This window comes from Rousettus aegyptiacus, unplaced genomic scaffold (assembly GCF_014176215.1).
Source record: "Rousettus aegyptiacus isolate mRouAeg1 unplaced genomic scaffold, mRouAeg1.p scaffold_m13_p_1, whole genome shotgun sequence".
NCBI classification, from domain to species: domain Eukaryota; kingdom Metazoa; phylum Chordata; class Mammalia; order Chiroptera; family Pteropodidae; genus Rousettus; species Rousettus aegyptiacus.
In genome coordinates this window covers 109,045,116-109,065,850 of record NW_023416284.1, presented here as the reverse complement: position 1 = coordinate 109,065,850, position 20,735 = coordinate 109,045,116, and the positions used below count along the sequence as shown (strand labels likewise).

The 20,735-nt window shown below is 35.3% G+C and overlaps 1 protein-coding gene across 1 annotated transcript in view; it reads left to right on the top strand.

Moving 5' to 3' along the window:
• The window catches only part of HMGCLL1 (3-hydroxymethyl-3-methylglutaryl-CoA lyase like 1), a 154,629-nt gene extending 136,206 nt beyond the window's left edge, over window positions 1-18,423 (top strand). Inside the window, exons 8-9 of the mRNA XM_016145693.2 lie at window positions 14,362-14,487; window positions 18,099-18,423. Of these exons, the coding sequence (XP_016001179.1) occupies window positions 14,362-14,487; window positions 18,099-18,200 (228 nt within the window). The 3' untranslated portion in view covers window positions 18,201-18,423. The remainder of the gene's footprint in view (window positions 1-14,361; window positions 14,488-18,098) is intronic.
• Window positions 18,424-20,735: the final 2,312 nt, after the last annotated feature.

Below are 20,735 nucleotides of genomic sequence, written 5' to 3'. Positions count from 1 at the left end.
GTGGCAATACTCATACAGTGATGTAATATTGTAAGATATTTTAAACTTTATGTAAATATATGACAGTGTCCATTTTAATGAATCCTGCAGTTTAATTCCCTGCCCCCGAATAAATATCTCCTAAGAAGTGGCTGAATACATGTGTTATTTAGTTTAGTCATTTCTCATTTAAAACACAATCCCTCTTTTCTTCCTGCTCCTATGAGTGAGCTAATTTTGAAGTGAGTTTAAGTATGCTGCCATCAGAGGTTACCTGGTCTTATGGCAATTTTAGTACTCCCTTGTCACCACTGAGATGAACCTCTCTAGCCCTTTCAGGCTGTCCTTGTGATGATAAACTATTGACTATGTGATTATTGGCTTATACTCTCTGCACCTTCCTGGTTAAGATTCTAGTTCCTTCATGTGCACCAGTGCTCTATCAGTCCTACGGGGGAAATGGGAAACATATGCTTTCTCTGCCAGGTTTGAGTGCCCTGCTGTCTGTGAGGCTGCTTCAAGTCCCACTGGCCAGGCGCGTCACTTCACCTTGCTGCCATGACATCTTAGACAGCTGGATGGGACCTTCTGAATCTTGCATTCCCTCCAGGACACACCTTTGGAAGCAAGACCAGTCTCCTCTGTTCTAGGACTCTCCTAAACCTATCTAGCATTTCTATCCCCCATTACCTTCTACCACATCCCTATTACTCAGCAGAAAGGAGGAGCTTTGAACTCTTCTCAGGAACCCAGGAAACATGTTGTGATCTCTTTTTAAATTATTTTACTTCCCAATGGAAACCAGTTCTTTGGGTTATAAGAATGTTTAACCATGAATTTGACCATGACCGAAACCACAAAATCACCCCAGATGCAGATAAGCAAGTGAAAATGGATACAATAAAAAATAATTGTTAGTTTTGAACAACCAGAAATGCTTTAAGACATATGTTAAATAGCCAGTTTTCTATATTTATGATTTTCATGAAAGCAACTTCTACCTTTCACTTGGGTTGATTCTATATTCCATTCCAGTTAACAGGTCATCTTCCACTAGTTAAACTAGAAATTACAGTGTTAATTTTGCAATTACACTTCTTTCTTCCATTATTCCAAAGGAAACTATTTTACCTCATATTTTTACCTGAAATGTATTACTTAAAAATATTTTTGTCCTTCTGCTTTTTAAATACTGATCACCATTGACCTGACTCATTAAACTAATTTTCTAACTAGTATTTCTACTTACATATTTCTCAACATTCTATTCATCTCACATATTGCTCCATAGCTAATGAAAATTGAGTAAAACAATATACTGATGATGGCATGATTATTCATAAACTTTAAGTAGATCTTTATTTCGTAGACGATAAAGCTCATACCTGTAGAATGGCATTCAGGGCCTACTATAAGGAACTGTGTTCCATCGACAGCCCAACACTTATAATAAAAGTCTGATTAAAATCTCAGTATGTCCTTAGCCTGCTCTTCATGTGTCTTCTCTCAGTCTGTTTCCTCTTTGTAGAATATCCCTTCCCTCGCCATGTCCCACTTTTTAATACCCTTCAAAGCCCAATTCAGAGCCAACTATTCATGCACCTTTTTACCCTACCCTTCCTTCCTTGCTCCACAAAATAGAAAAACTGTTTCACTGGCATTACTAAATAGCTTTGTTTATAATTCTTATAATAGCTACCACATTCTACTTTGTATTATAGCTCTTTGTGTTTATGAATATCTTCTCTGCCAAGTCATTAGCTTAATGATGTGTTAGTTACTAGTCTTTGTTTCCAAGTGACAGTAGCCAGTTCCAGCTACCTTAAGCAAAAAGGAAACTTTATGATGAGGATACCAGGATGTCTCATGGAAACCTCTTAAAGGAAGTATGTACACAAGTCAAGAGCAGAGATTTGGAGGCTTTTCCACCTCATTCTGAATCTCAGCTTTTACCACTTACCAAGTATGTAACATTATGCATGATCATATTAAACATTCTGTGACTCAGTTTTCTCATTTATAAAATGAGGATAATAATAATGGTACCCCTTCCTGGGATTATTTTATGGTTTAATGCATTTGGCACAGTTCTCATTAAATGTTATTTCAAAGACAAAGGTAGGGAGGAAATGAAGCTGGACCTCAGGAAGGACTGAAAACCTGTCTGGAGTTTAGGTAGCATTTCTCTGATTCAACTATTCTTCATTTTCCCTTTTACTACAGACTGAATTTCTTTGTTCCCCGTTGCTCATGGAAAATAATTGCTTGTTCCTTGCCATATGCTATCGATCTTACCTCTTAGAAAGACAGATTGTCTTTTTCTCTGCTCCAAATTCTGGGAGAGGACACTGTCATTAACCCAATATAGGTCCAATTAAATGAAGCCAGGATTAACAAAGAGTCACTGAGCAAGAAAACAGGTTCCAGAAATGAGAAAGCACTTCTGAGACAGGAAGGTTTAGGGAGCAAACAATATTGATCATGATCTACTGAAATGTTCATTTATTTTGGTCTCATTATGTAGTTCCGTGTCTCCAATTGAATTGTATCAAGTTCCGTTATTATCCTGTACAGACATACTTGCACCCGGGTTTTGATATTGCATGCATTATTGTTCTATGCATACCATTTGTTCGATTATTCTTTGAAAAATATTCGAAGAGTAACTTGTTCCATTATAGGTACTATGCCATATGCTGAAGGTATATGAGTGATAGGGTGAAGTTCCTGACCTCATGAAGCTAATATATTGCTTGCCGTTTTGACTTTTTTAAAAAATATGATCTTCCTATTCTCACAAGCCCCGCCTCCTCATTTGTTAGTATTAATAACACTTAATTTTTGGTCAGCACCACTGATTTTACTTTTTTTCTTTTAACAATTTTTTGCTTATTAGCATTTAGTTATATTTTCACAATATTAGGTAGGCTTCCCACTAACAACCGTTTTGGAACTGGAAATCACCTAACTCGTAAAATTACAGAAACATGAAAGGCTAAGTTCTAGCTCCATCTCTACATCTGAAGACCTCTATCACTTTTGGCAAACCCCTAAAAGCTCTGGGGCTCAGTTTCCTTTAAGCCAAATATCAATCAAAATATCAATCAACCAATCAATCATAAAAAGGATTTTAACTAAATTATTCAGCTGTAAAAACCTATGATTTGCAGATTTTTATGAAAAATACAGGATTACTTCCACATTTATAGATGCAGTTTTTGTTTCACACGATATTATTTCTCAATCTATCCTCTTCCTCCTCTTCATCCTCATTGCAGTTATCTCTATCCATCTCTCTTTCTGCACTTAAGTGTATTGTGAGAGCAGGGAAAGCTTGATCTCAGAGAAGCAAGTGTTGGGGAGCTAGAAAGATGATCAACTCTTTCCATGACTCAGCAGACGAACTCAATTACTCTGTTTCTGAGAAAAATGATCATTTATTTTCCTCAAGCTTCAGGGCTTTATTGTTCCTTTAACATATCTCTATGCCTCTGTCCTCTCTTTTCATTCTGTCTTAAAGGACAGTTCTCAACTAATTCTCTGACTTAACTCCATGTTTTTGCCTTAATCTCAAACTTATCCTCACATTTCTTAGGTTTCTTCTGTTAATTTTCTCCTTTATGGGTGGCATCATTCTTTATTTCCATTCAATTAGCTTTGTTCTTAATGGCTTCCAACTTACATATCTCACGTACCCCCCATATCTTTTCATTCATAAAATCCTCACTAATTCTGCCCCAAATTTCTTCATTTTATCACGTACATCCTCTGCTTCTTATCTTTGTCATATACTTCTTAAAGCCAGGATTTATTGGCTGTTATGTGCCAAGCTATGTGCTAAATGCTTTCCATAGAAGAGTCTTATTGTATCATAACAAGCTCATGAATCCATACTATTATATTCACTATAGAGTTGGGAAACAGAGAAGTAAAATAAAAATGTCAAGATAACAAGTGGCAGAGCAGGTTCAAACAGAAGTCTGCCTCTTGAAACCCATCCTTTAAGCCCTAGGATATATGCGTTCTTCATCTGTTTTTAAATCTAGTCTAGTGCCACCTCTCCCTTACACTATCTTTACTGAAATGACCTATTTCAAAATTTGTTAATGTTTTAAGTCCAATGGATTTGCTAGGCTCTCATTTTCCTTAACTATCTGCAGCATTCATCATTATGGTATAAGTATTTACAGAAACTTTTGCCACCCTGACTTGTGACATTGAACTTCCTCCTAAACTTGTCCCTTTTATGAACTCACCTTCTTTCTCTTACCTCCAAAAAGTAGTGTTCACCCAAAACCAGGACTTGAATCTCTGCTATTTTTATTCTAGACACATTTCTTCAGAGAACTCAGAAATAGAACAAATCAAGATAAAACTACTTTTTTTCTTATTTTTAATTAAGAGATAACTGCCTAAAGCAAAAAAAAAAAAAAAAAGGTAGCAATGTATTGTGGGTTTATATATGTAAAAGGTAGGGAAACAATAACATGAAGGGTGGGTGGAACGAATTGAGAATATACTGTCATAAGGTCCTTCCCTACATGTGGCATAAATATTTGAAAGTAAACTATTATTAAAGATGTCTATTTTAAACTATAGGTTAAATACTAAACAATTTTTAAAAGTGTAGAAATTAAGTTGATAGAAATGTAAAATGGAATCATGAAAAAATACTCCATTAACAAATGAGAAGGTTGAAAAAGAGGGAAAGCAAAGAAAGATAGAACGAATAGAAAATGGCTAATAAAATGGCAGATTTTAATATATTAGTTCCAGTTGGCTATGCTGATATATCAGTACACCCCAAAATGAATATTGGCTCCAACACATGGATGTTTGCTCTTCACTTATTAGATAGCCTATTGCACACATTCCTGACAGTGGGCATCTTTCCTCCAGATAGTCACTAAAAGACCCAAGCTCCTTCCATTTTGTGGCTCTCCATTTGTAAGACCTCATTGTCATCTGCATTTGGCTATTAAAAAGGAAGAAGACACAAAGTTCTTGAAGTCTTACTCTGGAAATGGCCTGTGTCACTTTGTTCACATGACATTTGCTAACCTACCGTCACATAGCCACATCTAATCACAGGGCAGCTTGGTAATGTCATCTAACAGTCCTGGAAGAGGAGGAAATATTTTTGGTGAAGAGGTAGCACTATCTGCCATGGATGAACAGTTAAATCAAAAGGTTAGGAATTTTCCAAATTTATTATCCTTACAAGACATCTTGCAGTTTGGAACAATACATATACTTGGGCTTTACGAGAAAAAAAAAATCTGATTTTAAGATAGAGCACAGAAATCGTTATTTTAAACTACAACCTCAAATGGTTCTGATACTCTGATGGTCTCATTCTGAGAAACACTGCACAAGGCAGGAAGGAGCCACTGTGGTGACTGGAGCAAGATATATTGACACCTGAGATGTTTCCTGGAACAACCGTAATCTGTTGCCACTCAAATATGTTCCGGAGGTTAGCATCTTCAGCATAATCTGGGAGTTGTTAGAAACGTAGAAGCTCAGACCCCACCTCAGACATTAAAATCCTATTAAAGTTTGAGGACGATTGTACTAAATATTTTGTGCCAATAGATTAGAGAGAATGGGTGGCTAATGAAGAAGTGTAGGGCCAATATCTACTCAAGCACACACAAAAGGAGATGATTCTGAAAGGACTCATCTGCAGAATTTGAATTGAATCCAAGAAATGACAAAATAGAGCCTGAGGTTGGCCAGAATACTTTGGGGGTTATTGTAGTGACAGAATATGGGAAAGATTGCAAAAGCAGAATGTATAAATAAGGTTCATTTGTCCTAATTTTTAAAAGTCTAGAAATATAAGTGAATCCTACCAAATATAGTTAGTATCTTGCTTTCTAATCTTTCATGTTCTTATAATCATTTGTCATGCCATTAAATATTCTTTTAAAATATTTATTTCATAATAGTTTACCTCATATAATTTGTTGACTGTTTCCCTCTTGTTGGACACTTATGGGCTTTTCCACTGTTATAAATAATGCTACAAAGAGAATCTGCCCTTGAACATAAATCTACATAAACATTTCTGGCTATTTTCTCAGATTAGCTTCCTTGAAATAGTATTACTGGGACAACATTTACTTTCTCAAGCCTCCTGATAATGTTGCTAAGTTGTGCAAAAACTTTTCAGAAATTCTAAGAAAGTCTCATAAGAAAATGAAGTCTTTCGATTTGCCAGTGCTCTCTTCCTAATTCACACCCTGCCCCCTGGACTTGTTATATGGATCAAATGAAATAATGCATGTTAAGTGTTTAGTAATGTGGCTGGCATGTAGCCGATCTTATTAAATGTTAATTATTAATATTGGGTAGTAGTCCATGGTTGTTAGACTTAGGTTTGCATTCTTCCTGTGTCATCACTGTATGAAGTAGGAAATATCATTTGCCTTCTCTGAGCCTCAGTTTCCTCATCAGTAAAATAGGCATCTAATGCTACTCACTTCATATTGATTTTGTGAGGTTTTATATGTAAAGCATATGGTTCAATACCCGTGACCAGATAAGCATTCAATAAATGTTCACTAATATTTCTTTTCTCACTCTTACTGAAATTGAGAATTTCCGTGTTACCTGTTTTTCTACCTTCTCGCCACCCCTTTTATGTACAAACTCCCATCTTTATCTCAAATTGAAGTATACTAAATACATGTAAGAATATAATCTATCTCACTGAATGTGGTAAAAAAGGAGAATTGAAGCATGTAGAAAACCTTATCTGAGAGGTGTTATACGAAAACACTGGCAACCTCCATTAGCTTTGTCTTCTCTCAACAGCAATGTATATACTTGTCATTTACATTATTTACATTGGTATATACTTTAATTAATTAAAACACTGGGCTTTCTTTATGTATGCTAACTTCATTATCTGTGCCGCATATTGCATATTATACACATGAATAGAAAATAGAGTTTTTTTCTTAAGTGGTACCATAACTCTATATAGTAACTGTTAGAGTGCTGGTTGGGAAGCATCTCAGGGCAAGATCTGGGCTAACTGAAGAGTACTGTGACCCATTAATGATGCCTGGCCACTGGAATAGAAGCAGTACCGAATGTATGGATAATTGCAGCCCTTTGTTAGAGGGAATATTGGCTATGAGGAACAGTTGAGGAGAAAAATATTAGAAAAATAAGCATATTTTAATGTTTTATCTTCCATATATATTTGCCTTTTCCCTCTGAATAACCAAAATCCTACAATGAATATTGTCCACTATCAAAAAATGTTAAATTTAATATTACAGATTTCTAAAGAAAAATTTGACTTTAGAGTATATAAAGAAACCGCTATTTCAAAAGATAACACTACTAGAATTTTATATGTTCCTTAAGACTTTAGTATCCTCCATATCTAAAATTTTAGGTTAAATATTTTGAAATCATGAATATATAGCAGTTATATGTTTTGCGAAATGATTTCTTTGACTCCTCTTATTGTATTTTTGGGGGAGGAATAATAAGATCTTATAGCACTTTAAGAAAAAATCAAGATGGTACTTTTCTTTTTAGTTAGCATATCAATCTGGTCTGGGCATCTATGAATCATATGGAATCAATTCCTCTCAGAACTTGCCTAAAATTGTGGTACAGAGTGATACATTCATGATCTGTCTACAGGCAACTTTCCATTTTCCAGAAAAGCTGGCCATCAATAGTTTATCCATTTTCCTCAGCATATATCTGGAGAGTTCAAGTAGACAGGAGTACACATAAGCAAACTCAGCAGGTTTATTATATCCTAGGTTATGGGGAGATTTAGTTCCCTGAGCTCTAAAGCGACATACAAAATATATAGTAATTTTAAATTCTAATGCTTCACTTCATGAGCTACAGGGGACTTTGTGTGTATTCCAAGTCCTTGGCACATAGCACAGTTAATAAACATGCTCACGTTAAAGGAAGAATAAAAAATATATACTGCAATCACTGAATGACAGTTTATGTTATATACAATGAGTAAAAGTTGCCTTCTTTTAAGGGAAAATATTTCTTTGAATTATATAAAGCTATTTATGTATGTTTGCCATTTTTGTGGGCTGGAACACAGTGGGGTTTGTAAATGCTCACCTTTAATTTGGTGGATTTTGGTGCTACATTGCCACCTTGTGGTCACTCATCTAAAGATGTACTTTCCTTCCAAACAAAAGCCAAATGCTTTGTTTTTGCATTAAATGGTGCAAAACTCCATTTGTGCTTATGTGATTCTCTCTCTCTCACACGCACACATGTGCACACACACACACGCATCAGGAACCTGAAAGTCTTGAAATTAAGGCTTTATGTTTGGAGAAGTAGGAAAGGGAGTATCATTCTAAGAATAATCTTTTAATGCAGATTAATTAAAAAATTAATCTCTTATATGATAAAATCAGCTAAGTGGCCCATTAATTATTTTCAAATATATTATCATACATGTAATGACATTTATTATAATATTATTCCAATAATAAAGTACAAATACGTCCCCTTTACTTGCCAGAAAGAGTTAACGAAGAGAAGAAATAATGCCCCTTCACTCTGCTAAGACCTTGTTTACATCATATTATGTATCATTTCTAATAAGATAGAGAAGTAGATGTAAAGTAAACATACATAGTAAAATCAAGTTTCTTAGATGACTATGACTAGAAATTTCCAATGTAGCTTGTTTAGAAATAAGAGCATATTACTTAGTACGAGTAACATTATCCATTGAGATCATTCTGGAAAATAGAATTGCACATTTAATAGATGATAGAATTTAGAGGATATTGCACAAAAAGATATTTTTCAAGTACTGGGGGTTTTTGAAGAGAGGCTTTAAAAGGAACTAATATCTTAATATTCTCTTTCATAGGTAATGTATACTTTAATAAACTCTTTAAATTTACTTTTTTAAACTTTAAAACCACATATTGCTCTTAGAATCAATTTATTTAATTTGTGAAGAGCTGACTGAAAGAGAATCCGTGTCAGAGCTAGTCCGATATCAGGAAAAAGAAAAAAAAAAAAAGACCATTTTCCAGGTAAAATTTTACTCAGATAATGGCTACCTTCATTAGATTATGTATGCAAAAAAAAAAAAAAAAAAAAAAAAACAAGCCTTGCAGTCTTGGACCCTGGGAATATCAATTAGGTGTAAAATAATGTTAAGAAATTTGGAATCTTAGGTTTGTGTTCAGTCGCATCGATTTACTATCATTCTACTACAGCCTAAAGTTTGCAGGAACCTTTATTTTTCTACTTACGTAAGTAGTAATTAACATTCATTGTGGGGCACTGAAAAACAAAGATAAACAACTAAAATAAATTACCTGTAGTCACAGTACCCAGTGATCACCACTGTTAACACTTTGATACAGCATCCAAATCTTTTTTTTAGAATGTAGGATCATGATTCTGTCTTCTGCTATAACATCCTCTAACCTATTTTTCCCCTTAATTATGCATTTACATAGCATTTATCATTCTACTTTATAGCTATATCATAATTAATTTAAATTATTCCCCATTGTAGACCTTTGGATTGTTTTCCAATTTTTATTCTTATAAAATGACTGATGACTGATGAATCTATAGAGGGATGCATGTGTGAGCAGTGTGCTTCATGTGCAACACACATGTATTCACTCATATATATTTGTTATTTCTTACCTATTTACTTAGGATTCATAAAATATTCCTAGGAAGGACTTTTTTGATACAAACTTGCTGCAATGATGTATTTTGGCAATTAAGACTAATTGCTAATTAATTGCTCAGCAGAAATACAGTTGCAGCTAATTTCCTACCAATTTAAGTGTTTCTGTTTACTTTCAATTTCAACAACATTGCTTTTTGGGTCACTATATTTATCGAAGTCTAATGCGTATAACAAAAAAATTGGCCAAATTATAAGCTCAGACTTATGAGAATTTTCACATACTGATGCTATCTGTATAACCAACCCAGGTCAAGAAATGGAATGTTGTCAGCACCCTGGAAGCTTTCCTTGTGCTCATTTTTATTTACACTTCAAAAATTAACTATTATCTTAACTTCTAACAGCATTGTTATCTTACAAGTTACCTAAATGGAATCATAATGTATATCTTCTTTTGTGCCTGACTTCTTATAGATTTGTCCATATTGTTGAAGTCGTAGTTTTCTTTTTCACATTCTATTGTTCTATACTTATTTTATTGCTAACAATCTTTGTCAGTCTGAAAGTACAAAATACCATAGTATTTTAGTTTTTCTCTCACAGTCTTTGATTTAATGTAGGATAAAAGGGTTTTCCTACCTTCACTTGTTATGTTTGTTCTATTTTGACATTGGTTATTTATTCTCTTTTGTGACTCTGGTTACTCTTATCATGAATAAACTTTCACATTACACACCCGATAAGTCACATTGATCTTTAGTTATGAAGAGGGACTTTTGTGTTTTTCACTGTCTCCCAAAAGGCCAATTAAGACTATTCTTTTGACAAGGGAACAAGTGCCCTTTCTGTAGTTTTGTAGTGATTGCAGAGTCTTAATCCTCAGTACTGGGAAAAGGAACATGATATGTGCATTCTAGATGCCAAGAGCGATTCAACCCTCATGGTGGGCTGAAGCCATGTCTCACTCATCATACTCATACTGCTGACTTTTGCTACCTCATATATATATATTTTGTATCTGCTTGCAACAACTGGTTTCCTTGAAAAGTTGACCAGTTATGATCGTTTGCCGCCCCAGGCAGGGTGCAGAGCTTCTCTAAAATTAAAACTGACTCAGACCCAGGGATTGATAAAGGATGAGTTGGATGAGAAACTCTGCCTAAGGGGTTCTCATACCTAGTTACACAAAAGAACTTTAAAGAAATACCAATGTCTCACCCCATTGCCAGACAGATTATGATTTCATTGGTTTGGGGAGAAACTTGAATGTTAGTTTTGAAAGGTTCCAAAGAGATTATAATGGGTAGTCAGTATCGAAACCACCAGAACTGTCTTCATGAAGGATAAATTCTACAGAATTGATAGACTCTGCCTGTAAGTAAAGAATTCCTCTGCCTACTAGATGTCATGTCAGCATCCTAACATTTGTCTTTCCCAACTACTGGACAATACCAAAAATTTCACTCCTAGAACATAATTCCTTATATTTGCTATTTTGATTCACAGCAAATGTAGATACGTTGTCCGAAATGGACCAGTACTTTAGCTAGTCAGGTATAAACACCTAAATATGATTGAGCTTGTCAGATCATTATTTGAGAGGTGATAATGAAAGAAGAGCTTTTCAGACCTTCTCATATTGAGGAGTATAATCAGGAGAAATGGAGGTTCAGAAGCAAACAGGTTATCTTTGTAAACTTGCTTCGGGTCCCAAAGATATGTAGGGCTTTTGGACTATGGTTCTGCCCCTGTGAGCCTTGGTGAACATCCTCTCAAATCTCACAAGGGAAAATCTAGATCTCAACTTGAGCAACAAAATATATAAAGTAAGATTGGATTATAACCCAAAGTGAAAAATAAATACCTATGAATCTCCACTGATATAAACAATTGTTCAAATAAATAAATATGAAAGAATAGACGAATCTCCTATAGGGGAGAATTCCAAATAAATTATTCTTTTACTCCTTCAATGTAAGATGCAGATGGTAACCTTTTTCCAAAGAGTACTGTATAGAAAATGGGAGGCAAAGGGGTTTCATCGTGCAGAAACCTGGCAAACACTCCTTCATTAGTCATAAACCATTTTGATAGTACATACCAACATGGGGAGGAGGGAGATTTTCCCACACCAACAAGCAATTCAGATGCCAGCTGGTGTCTTATCATTTCTCAGTTCCAACGCTACCTGGAGATAGCATCAGATCTCACAGATTAAGTGTTCAGCCCTACAAGACTGCATTCCCAACCTTCAGATGCCCATTACAAGCGCAAGTTATTACCTGTGTTTCTAACCCAGCAAATACCGATTAGAGGTTCTCATGACCCTCTCCTTTAATGTCAGATGATATTCACAATCCAGGTTATTCCTTGTACTTTTTGATCAACTGTTTCTAAATCAAAGGTTTCCACAACCTGCTCCTTTGGTTCAATTAATTTGCTAAAGCGGCATACAGAACTCAAAGAAACATTTTACTTACTATCTAGACTTTCAGTTTATTATAAAAGGGTATAGAACACCCGGATCGGAGAGATGTATAGGGCAAGGTGTCGGAAAAGGGTTGAGCTTTCATGGTCTCTCTGAGCACATTATTCTCCCAGCACCTGCACATGTTCTCCAACCCAGAAGCTCTCCAAACCCTATCCTTTTGGTTTTTATGGAGGCTTCTTTACATTAAAAAAAAAAAAAATAGACTAAATCTTTGGCTGTTAGCAATTAATTCAGCCTCTAGCCTCTCTCTCCTACCTAGAGGTCAGGGATGGAACTGAAAGTTCCAATGTTCTAATCACATGGTGGCTTCACTGACAACAACCCACTCTCATTTTTAGGTGAGCTACAAATGATACCTCATTAACATAACAAAAGACTCCTGGATAGCTCTCATCACTTAGGATATTCCAAATGTTTTAAGATCTCTGAGCCAGGAACCTTAGAAGACCAAATATGAGAATATGCTTTGGTCATCAGAATGACCAAATATATATTTTTTATAAATCATAATATCAGTACCCTTGATATGATGTATTAAGAATAGCACTTCACCTCTGCAGTCTTCCTCACAAAACTCCAGAACTCCGGTCTAACCATGAGGGGAAAAAAATTAGTAAAACGTATATTGAAGGACATTGTACAAAATATATGACAAGTACTACTCAAAACTATCAAGGTCAACAAAGTCTGAGAAGCTGTCACAGCCCAGAGAAGCCTAAGACAAGAGTATTAAACATAATGTGGTATCCTAAATGAGTACTTGGAACAGAAAAAGGACATTAGTGTAAAAGCTAAGGAAATATTAATAATGTATGGAATTTAGTTAATAATAACAATATTTGCTCATTAGTTGTGACAACTATACCATAACAATGTAAGATATTAACAACAGGGAAACTGGGTGCAAAGTATATAGGAATGCTCTATACTATCTTAACAAATTTTCTGGAAATCTAAAACTGTTCTAAAATAAAGTTAATTTAAAAAGAAAATAAAAGAGTGATCCCCAGAGCAGCAGTGAGAACAGCATTTGAGATCTTGTTAAAAGTTCAAAATTCTTGGGTCCCAGCCACGACCTCCTGAATCACAAACTCTGGGGATGTAGCATTCTGGGGATGGGGATTCTGATTCTGTGATTGAGAACTGCTGATCCAGCAGGTTGGCTGAGAGATCTACTTTCAGGAACTTCTCATTTTATATGAGGTCATGTTACTTTTTCTTCAATCCCCAAGAGTGAAGAATCAAGCCTCCTGGTAGCTTCTGATTACCCAATTATCACCTTTTACAGAGGAATGATATGCCTGCCTCTTTCTCCTTTTTTTCATATCTAATCTCCAGGGCCCATTTCAGACCCTGTTGTGCACATGACTTCCACAATATCTCTAGCAAACACAGATCCTCTCCACCTCTGATGACCCAAACATATAACACGTACCCACTTGAATATTTTCAGAAGCCACAAATCACAATAGAGTGTGACAGAGGTGACCTTTGGCAAAATATGCAATCCTTCTGTCCTTGAGTTTCTTCATCCCTTGTTTGGGGATTATAGAAGATCCTCTACCTCATGGATTATTGTGAGGATTATGAGTTAATACTCATAAGGTGTTAAGAGCAATAACCAGCACTTAGTAAGGACATTTTGTGACCTGGTGCTATTGTTAGTGGTGGGTATCTTGCCTCTTATTTACTTCTCCCAAAGCAGCAGGGTTTTGTGTGTAAAATAATGGCTTAATAAATAGGTGAATTGAGCTCACAAAAATCCTGTCTCAGACACAGTTATCCTACTGCTACCACCACTAGTCTTCCAAAGCACCTTGATTCCGAGTTGGCATGTTAGAAATATTTCATATTGTTTATATAATGCTTTTAGGATAAAGCTTGAAATTTGGATGGAGAATACAATCTAGGTGTGTATTAATCTTTCTTCAAGCTTCACCCTCTTTAGTCATTCTGTTATCAATGAAAACACCATCTTAATGTTGATATAAGATTATTCTGGTTCCTGAGATCCTTAGCAGAGTTTGTTAGCCTAAAAAAAGAGATTAGTCAGAAAAGAAATCAGCTCCCCAGGGACTGTTCTAGCAACAGGTAAGTAAGTGAATGTTTGGATAACAGGTTCAGATTTGCTTATTTGCTCTTTTCAACAGGTTAAGTAGAAATGCAACAATTTACATGCCATAAATGTACAAGGCCTGGGTATTTTGGTTTGTTTTTTCAGATGGGGATTAATGTGGTGGACTCTGCAGTATCAGGATTGGGTGGCTGCCCTTATGCAAAAGGTGCTTCTGGAAATGTAGCCACTGAGGATTTGATATATATGCTTAATGGCCTGGGGCTCAATACAGTAAGTTAGTTTTACATATTTGAATATTTATGCATTTCAGATTTGAGAAGCAATTTTCAGGTCAAAGTTTTACTACACGTTTGTTATTTACTAAAATGCACAGTGGGAAAATACAATAAAAATTCTTTGGGTAGCTTTATAAAGTAACTTATTGCTATAGTTCAATCATCAATAATGCTGCCATTTCACATTTTTATAGTGCTTCATATCCTCCAAGTACTTTTTTTTTTTTTAATGTCTTATCTGATCTAATTTTACACGCTTTGTGAATTGGAGCCTGTGTCTTTCCCATTATGATTATTGTTTTCACAGTTCGGGTTTTTTTTAATGGATGTTTTTCTTGGAGGAAATGAAGATCTTGATTTTCTCACAGAGACAACTAAGGCTTCTGGAAAAGAGCCCAGGGCACTTTAAAAATGGTCAGTGGAAAAGCAGAGCTTAGTAATACTTAGCATGCAAGACACTGGACAACAAGAATAGTCTCTTTACAAGTGGTACCTGAAAAGTCACTTGCTCTGTAATAACATCCACCAAAATCAGCACCTTGTTTTGCCACATCCTTGTTAATATGGCTTATTAGTCTATAAGGCAGGATTTTCTGTTGTTTTTTAGGGAAAAATATTATAAGAAGAAAATGGTTCACAGATTAGAAGATGAAAATGTTTCCTGAGATGTAAAAATATCATCTGAATTACAAAATGGAATTCCCTCATCCCCCTCCATTTCTCCTCTTTTCTCACTCTACTTACATTGATGCTCCTGCAACCCCAAACTTGCCTGCAGCCTTCATTTCTGCACTGTTCTGTTTCTCACCTCTACCCCTCACTCATCACTCATGCTTTCACCCCCACTTTGAATGGCATTACACCTCATACCTGATTTGACTGGGAGAGTAAGGCACCACCATCCTCAAAAACTCTTCTCTTAGCATCTCCCTGCCTATCCCCCAGGCCTACATTACTGGGTTCCTCTCCTTAGTGTTTCCATGCTACCCTTGCGACTCTTCCTATAAACCAAAGGTGATCTTATAATGATCTTATTTCTCTGTCTAGCACCTCCTGCAACCAGAGAGTAATTATTAGAGCTTATTCATACTCCCTGCCTGTTACGTACAGATGCTTGATGACATTCATTGATATCATGTGTGCTAAACACTGAAAGCTATTGCTTATAAATACCAAAAGCTTTTGGCTATCTTCTCTAGTTGAAAATATCATTTCGCTTACAAAATAGCTTAATCATTTCTATTAGAAATACGTAGTCATGGGAAAGATCTATAGATCTTTCCTTGGAGATTTAAATGACTGAATTAAACTCAGCTGATGCTTAATATGTGTCAAGTTATGTTCTATAAATCAGGGGTCCAAATGCAAATATGCCATGTCTCCATTCCTAAGAATTTTACAATTCAAGGAAGATCGTTACATTAATAGCTACAATTCAACCAATTGCCATGTTAACCAGCTGATTCTCTGTAGAATCTGGTGTCACTATGTCTCCCATGTCCAATCAATAACCAAGAGTCACTAATTTGACTTCTAAAATATTTCATTTTTTTTTCGCTTTCTTACTATACTTGCTGTAATTACATCAAAACAAGTCCTCGTCTCTTTCCTGGGTACTCATCTTCCACACTGTTCTGCTGGCTTCAGACTGGCTTTTAAATTCATATCCTCCGTGATACCATCAGAGGATTTCATCTAAAATACAAATATGAATATGTCTTGCTTCTGCTTGAGCACTCATTAATGGATTCTCATTTCCTGAAAAGCAAGGCTATGTTCTATCACCTAATAAGGCCTGCTTATATGTTTTTGGTTATCTCTGCCCATCATTCTCCATTTTCAGGTGTCTTGTATTGCTCTTTCTCTGCCTACAGTACCCCATTCATTTTCCTTTCTCTCAAAAACTTGAATTCTTCTCCCTATCAGACTTGGGTCAGAGTGTACCTGGCCTGGTACCCTTCCTTACCCAACTCCTCTCCATTTGCTTTTACTCAGTGAGTTGACTGCCCCACATCATAATCATCTGTATCAGTGACTTGAAGTATAATTGTACAGGATTTTCTGTTTAAGGGGCCATATTTCCTACTTGACCATAAAAGCACCCTAAAAACAGAGACCATATTCTACATGAGGTTCTTCAAACCCCCAGAACACATTACAGTATATGAGACATATTTAAGCACCCGACAAATGATTTAAGAATAAATGCAGCATTATTTCACAATGATATCTGTTAATTAAATACAATGGTGGAGAAAGACCAAAACAAAGTTCTTTAATATATTCCACTGCATAATTGTTACAGATGGAATTCTTGGAGAGTGAAGTATATTGGTGACTAAAATCTTCCTGTGATCTCTTGCTAGATATAATACACAAATAAAAAAACTTAAATATCACTTAATGATATTAAGCTAAAACATACCAGATAGTCCACCTAAAACCATTACCATGACAAAACCAAATTACTCAAACCAAAGCAAGTGTTAGTACCCTAAAAGCAACTTTATAATAAAAAGAAATAATGAAAATTATTTGTGTCATTTTACAAAATACTTGTCTTGATAATTCTTAAATAAAGAAGTAAACTACAAAGAAAACAGTGTCCTAAAAGTTTCTAAGAGAGAAGTAATTGGGTATATTAGAATGACGATCTCTTTACAATCATTTTTATTAAAAGTCCCAATGAGTATCTTTACTTATTTTAAGAAAATGACTGACTTACATAAATATTAAAAATGACTCCTTAATAGCAAGGAACTGAATCTGTTCAGTTTTAAGTCCATCTTGTTTCTAGTCCATGTCGAGGAAGGACATGTGAGTTATGAAATGCTATGTGAGTGCAGATTTGTGTGTGATCCACCTAATGTTCTGCCTCCCCCAGTAACAGTAAAGGTGCTGGGTGGAGACCTTGATAGTGACCTCGTGCTACAACAAGCCCTAGAGATGAGGAGCATAGGTTCAACTTTGCCTTCATACCCAACTGCCTATCATTCATGGATTTACCTAAGTGTTTATTGATCCTATTTATGCTTTCAGATAATACAACGTCTCAGGCAAACAAATTCTAGATGTTTACAAAACACTATTTTATTTGACCTACGGCTACCTCCTTCATGATCGTACCAATAATGGTGTTTCTGAATATGGTTTAAAAAATTATACATTCAACTTTTCTATGTCTCCTAAAGCTTTATCAAGTTAGTTTGTGTAATAGAGGTACTTTTTTTCCTAAGTCCTTATCCAAAAAATCCTCCAAACCATTATATTTGTAATTGCCCTTCACTGACATTTTGTAGATTGTTTCTAGGTTTTTTGTTTTCCTTCCTAGAGTTTAGGTATCCATCTGAATAATTACACTGATTTATTCAGGTGTGGCTAGCCTGTGGTTTTATATAAGGCTCGAGTTTAAAATAGGCTCTAATAAAGCAGAAAAATCTAAAATGTTGCCTACATGGATCATGAAAATAAAAGTTGCCCCCAAATCAATAATAGCAGAATTTTGTTTAGTAATTTTAAAAAGTTAAGTAAGTACTAGTAAAATTAAAAGGGATGTGTTTTGTCCTCTTTCTCTCTAATCTCTTTTTTCCTCCTTTCTCTTACCAGGGTGTGAATCTTTATAAAGTGATGGAAGCTGGCAACTTTATTTGCAAAGCTGTGAATAAAACCACAAACTCTAAAGTAACACAAGTTTCCTTCAATGCTTGACTTCAATGAATTTGTGACTTAAGGCTGAGAGGATCCATTTCAGCTACAGATAGTCATCTGAAAAATCATACTGTCATCTTGTTTGAAATGTGAAACAGATAAGAGTGGGGAAAAAGATACATTTAATATAACTGGATACATTTTGAAGTCAACAGAAAGTAATACCAGTCATCAGGTAAACTGCAAGCTGAAGCTAAATAATAAAATTTGTAAACATGCTTTTAAACATGGAGAAAAGTCTACTCTTCTGCTCTCATAGAAATCATTTAATTTAGTAGACATGAAAATTGACTTCAGATTTCCCTAAGTATCAAATACTGTGTTAATACTTAATCAAGCTGGCTTAGCACAGTGTACATACTGTCAGTAGTTTATGAGCTCCTGCATAGTATGCAAAGTGTGTGGCCTCGATATTATGCGTTATGCCTCTGGATCTCAGCTTCCCATTTGCCAAGTGAATTAAATTATGAACCAAGTGCCAAATCTCCATCTGACCCTACGTAATTTTTAGCAGTAGAACTTTTACATTTCAAGTATGGCGAACATCTGTTAACTATTTCAATGACTTTATCTTGTTCCAAAAGGCTGTGGTCAATGGCAAGATGCCATATCCTGGAAACATATTACGACCTCCCATGTTTGTTAACATGCTTCCCGTTTACTATACTTTTCCTTTCATCAGTTATAGTAAAAACCAGCAATGGTGTTACTCAACTATTGAGAAATTGAAGACACAACTTTCATCCAGATGTCTAAATTTCAGTGATGAGAATAGACTGATATATGCACCATAACCAATGTTTATAATTTTTAGATCACTTCCAAATTGCCTAAGGAAATGTCATTGTGATTCTAAAACTATTAATTGAGTTTTTAATTCGTGAAATAAACTATTTTCCATTGATTCAGGGTACTTTGATTAAATCACATCTCTTTTCTTTTGCTGATTTTTATGGTTATTTTTAAAGCTGAAGTGACTGAAAGCACTGCCAGAAATAGCACAAATTAATATACCAAGTAGAAAAGAGGAACAGGAGGACTATGTTAAAAAAGATGGTTTTTTTAACCTATGCAAATCATATGGGGACAGTGTTATTGCATGCAGGTCTGAAATATCAGTTCTATTATGTATGTAGACTTCTCCAGTAATACTGGGTGATCTTTATCTTTTAATAAATTTGACTATAACTTGAAATATGAATGCGAGCATTCATATTTCTATTAAATATTCACCAAAAACATTAAAATGATAATTCAATAAAATAAGAGAAATACTGATTAGCACTAAAGTAACTTTAAAGATATAAGAAAAGAATCACAAAAGAAACATTCTTGGTAATTGACAAAACCAAACTATATTGCATTGAAAGAGTCCAACATATTTAGATTATGACGGCTGGAAAAGCAGGAGCTCGTCCTCCAGAGTACGGAGCAACTGGGCATTTGGGTTAGTGTTTGGGGGTAGGGGTAGTGCAGGAACACAAACAAAACTGCAGCCCTCTGTGGGTCTGCCTGTTACACCTATGCCATGCATCTCCCTTCACAAAGACATGGCCCTGCACACTGGGGCAGTAATGGGACACTTGCTCTGATTGTGCACAGCAGGATGTACACCTCCTCACCTTCTTAGGAGACCGAGTTTTCTTATCTCTTACAGATCTGTGAAAATTTCAGGTTTGATATATTTAGAAAAGCATCTCTTGGTGTAAACTACCTATAGAACAGCTAGGGGCAAAGCTTTGCAGTTTTGAAATAACCAGAGAGAGAGAGCAAGCAGTAGAAACCCCGGGTTCAGCCTAGCACACACTTACAGAGCGCACACATCAGTCTACCAACTGATTCATTTCCGAGAATACTTTGATGCTTCCTAATCACACTCACCATGAGAAAGTTTGTGTTTTAAGTATTTGTTATCCTTTCTCCACCCAAACCACCAAAACCCCTCTGCTAGCTTAAAGAAAGTTTATTTTCGGGTTTTGAGAGAAAAAAATATATATATAATCACATAAAGCTGCCATAAGTCTATAGGCAGAATCCTCCAAAGTTATATTTCAACTAACCAGGAAACCTTGGAATCATTTTGCAGGACCTACCCACACATAAAACCAAGGTTAGCCTTGGGGAAAGTCTTAGAAACAGCAAAGCAATTATGGCCTTTATTGAAATACATGTCAAAACAATCTTTTATGACATCTGCCCTTAAGTCAAGGAAAATATCGTTTCTAGAATATAGACTTTATCACATGTATGTATTGACCTATTATAGACAAGGTCTTTAAGGCGACATCACTGAAAACTAGAAATTTTCTAATTTCTGATTCATGAAATTCACTAAGCAAATGGAAACTGGCTATGACTTTCTGAGAAAATTCAGAACACCCTTTTAAGTTATTTATTCTGATTACTGTAACATTTAATAAATAGTTTTAGCTGCATTTACATGGCTTTTTATTTCTATATATGTGCATCCTGTATCTCCAAAATGATGAACTCCAGATATAAGACTCGCAGGTTATTTAGCATTAAATAAATGCG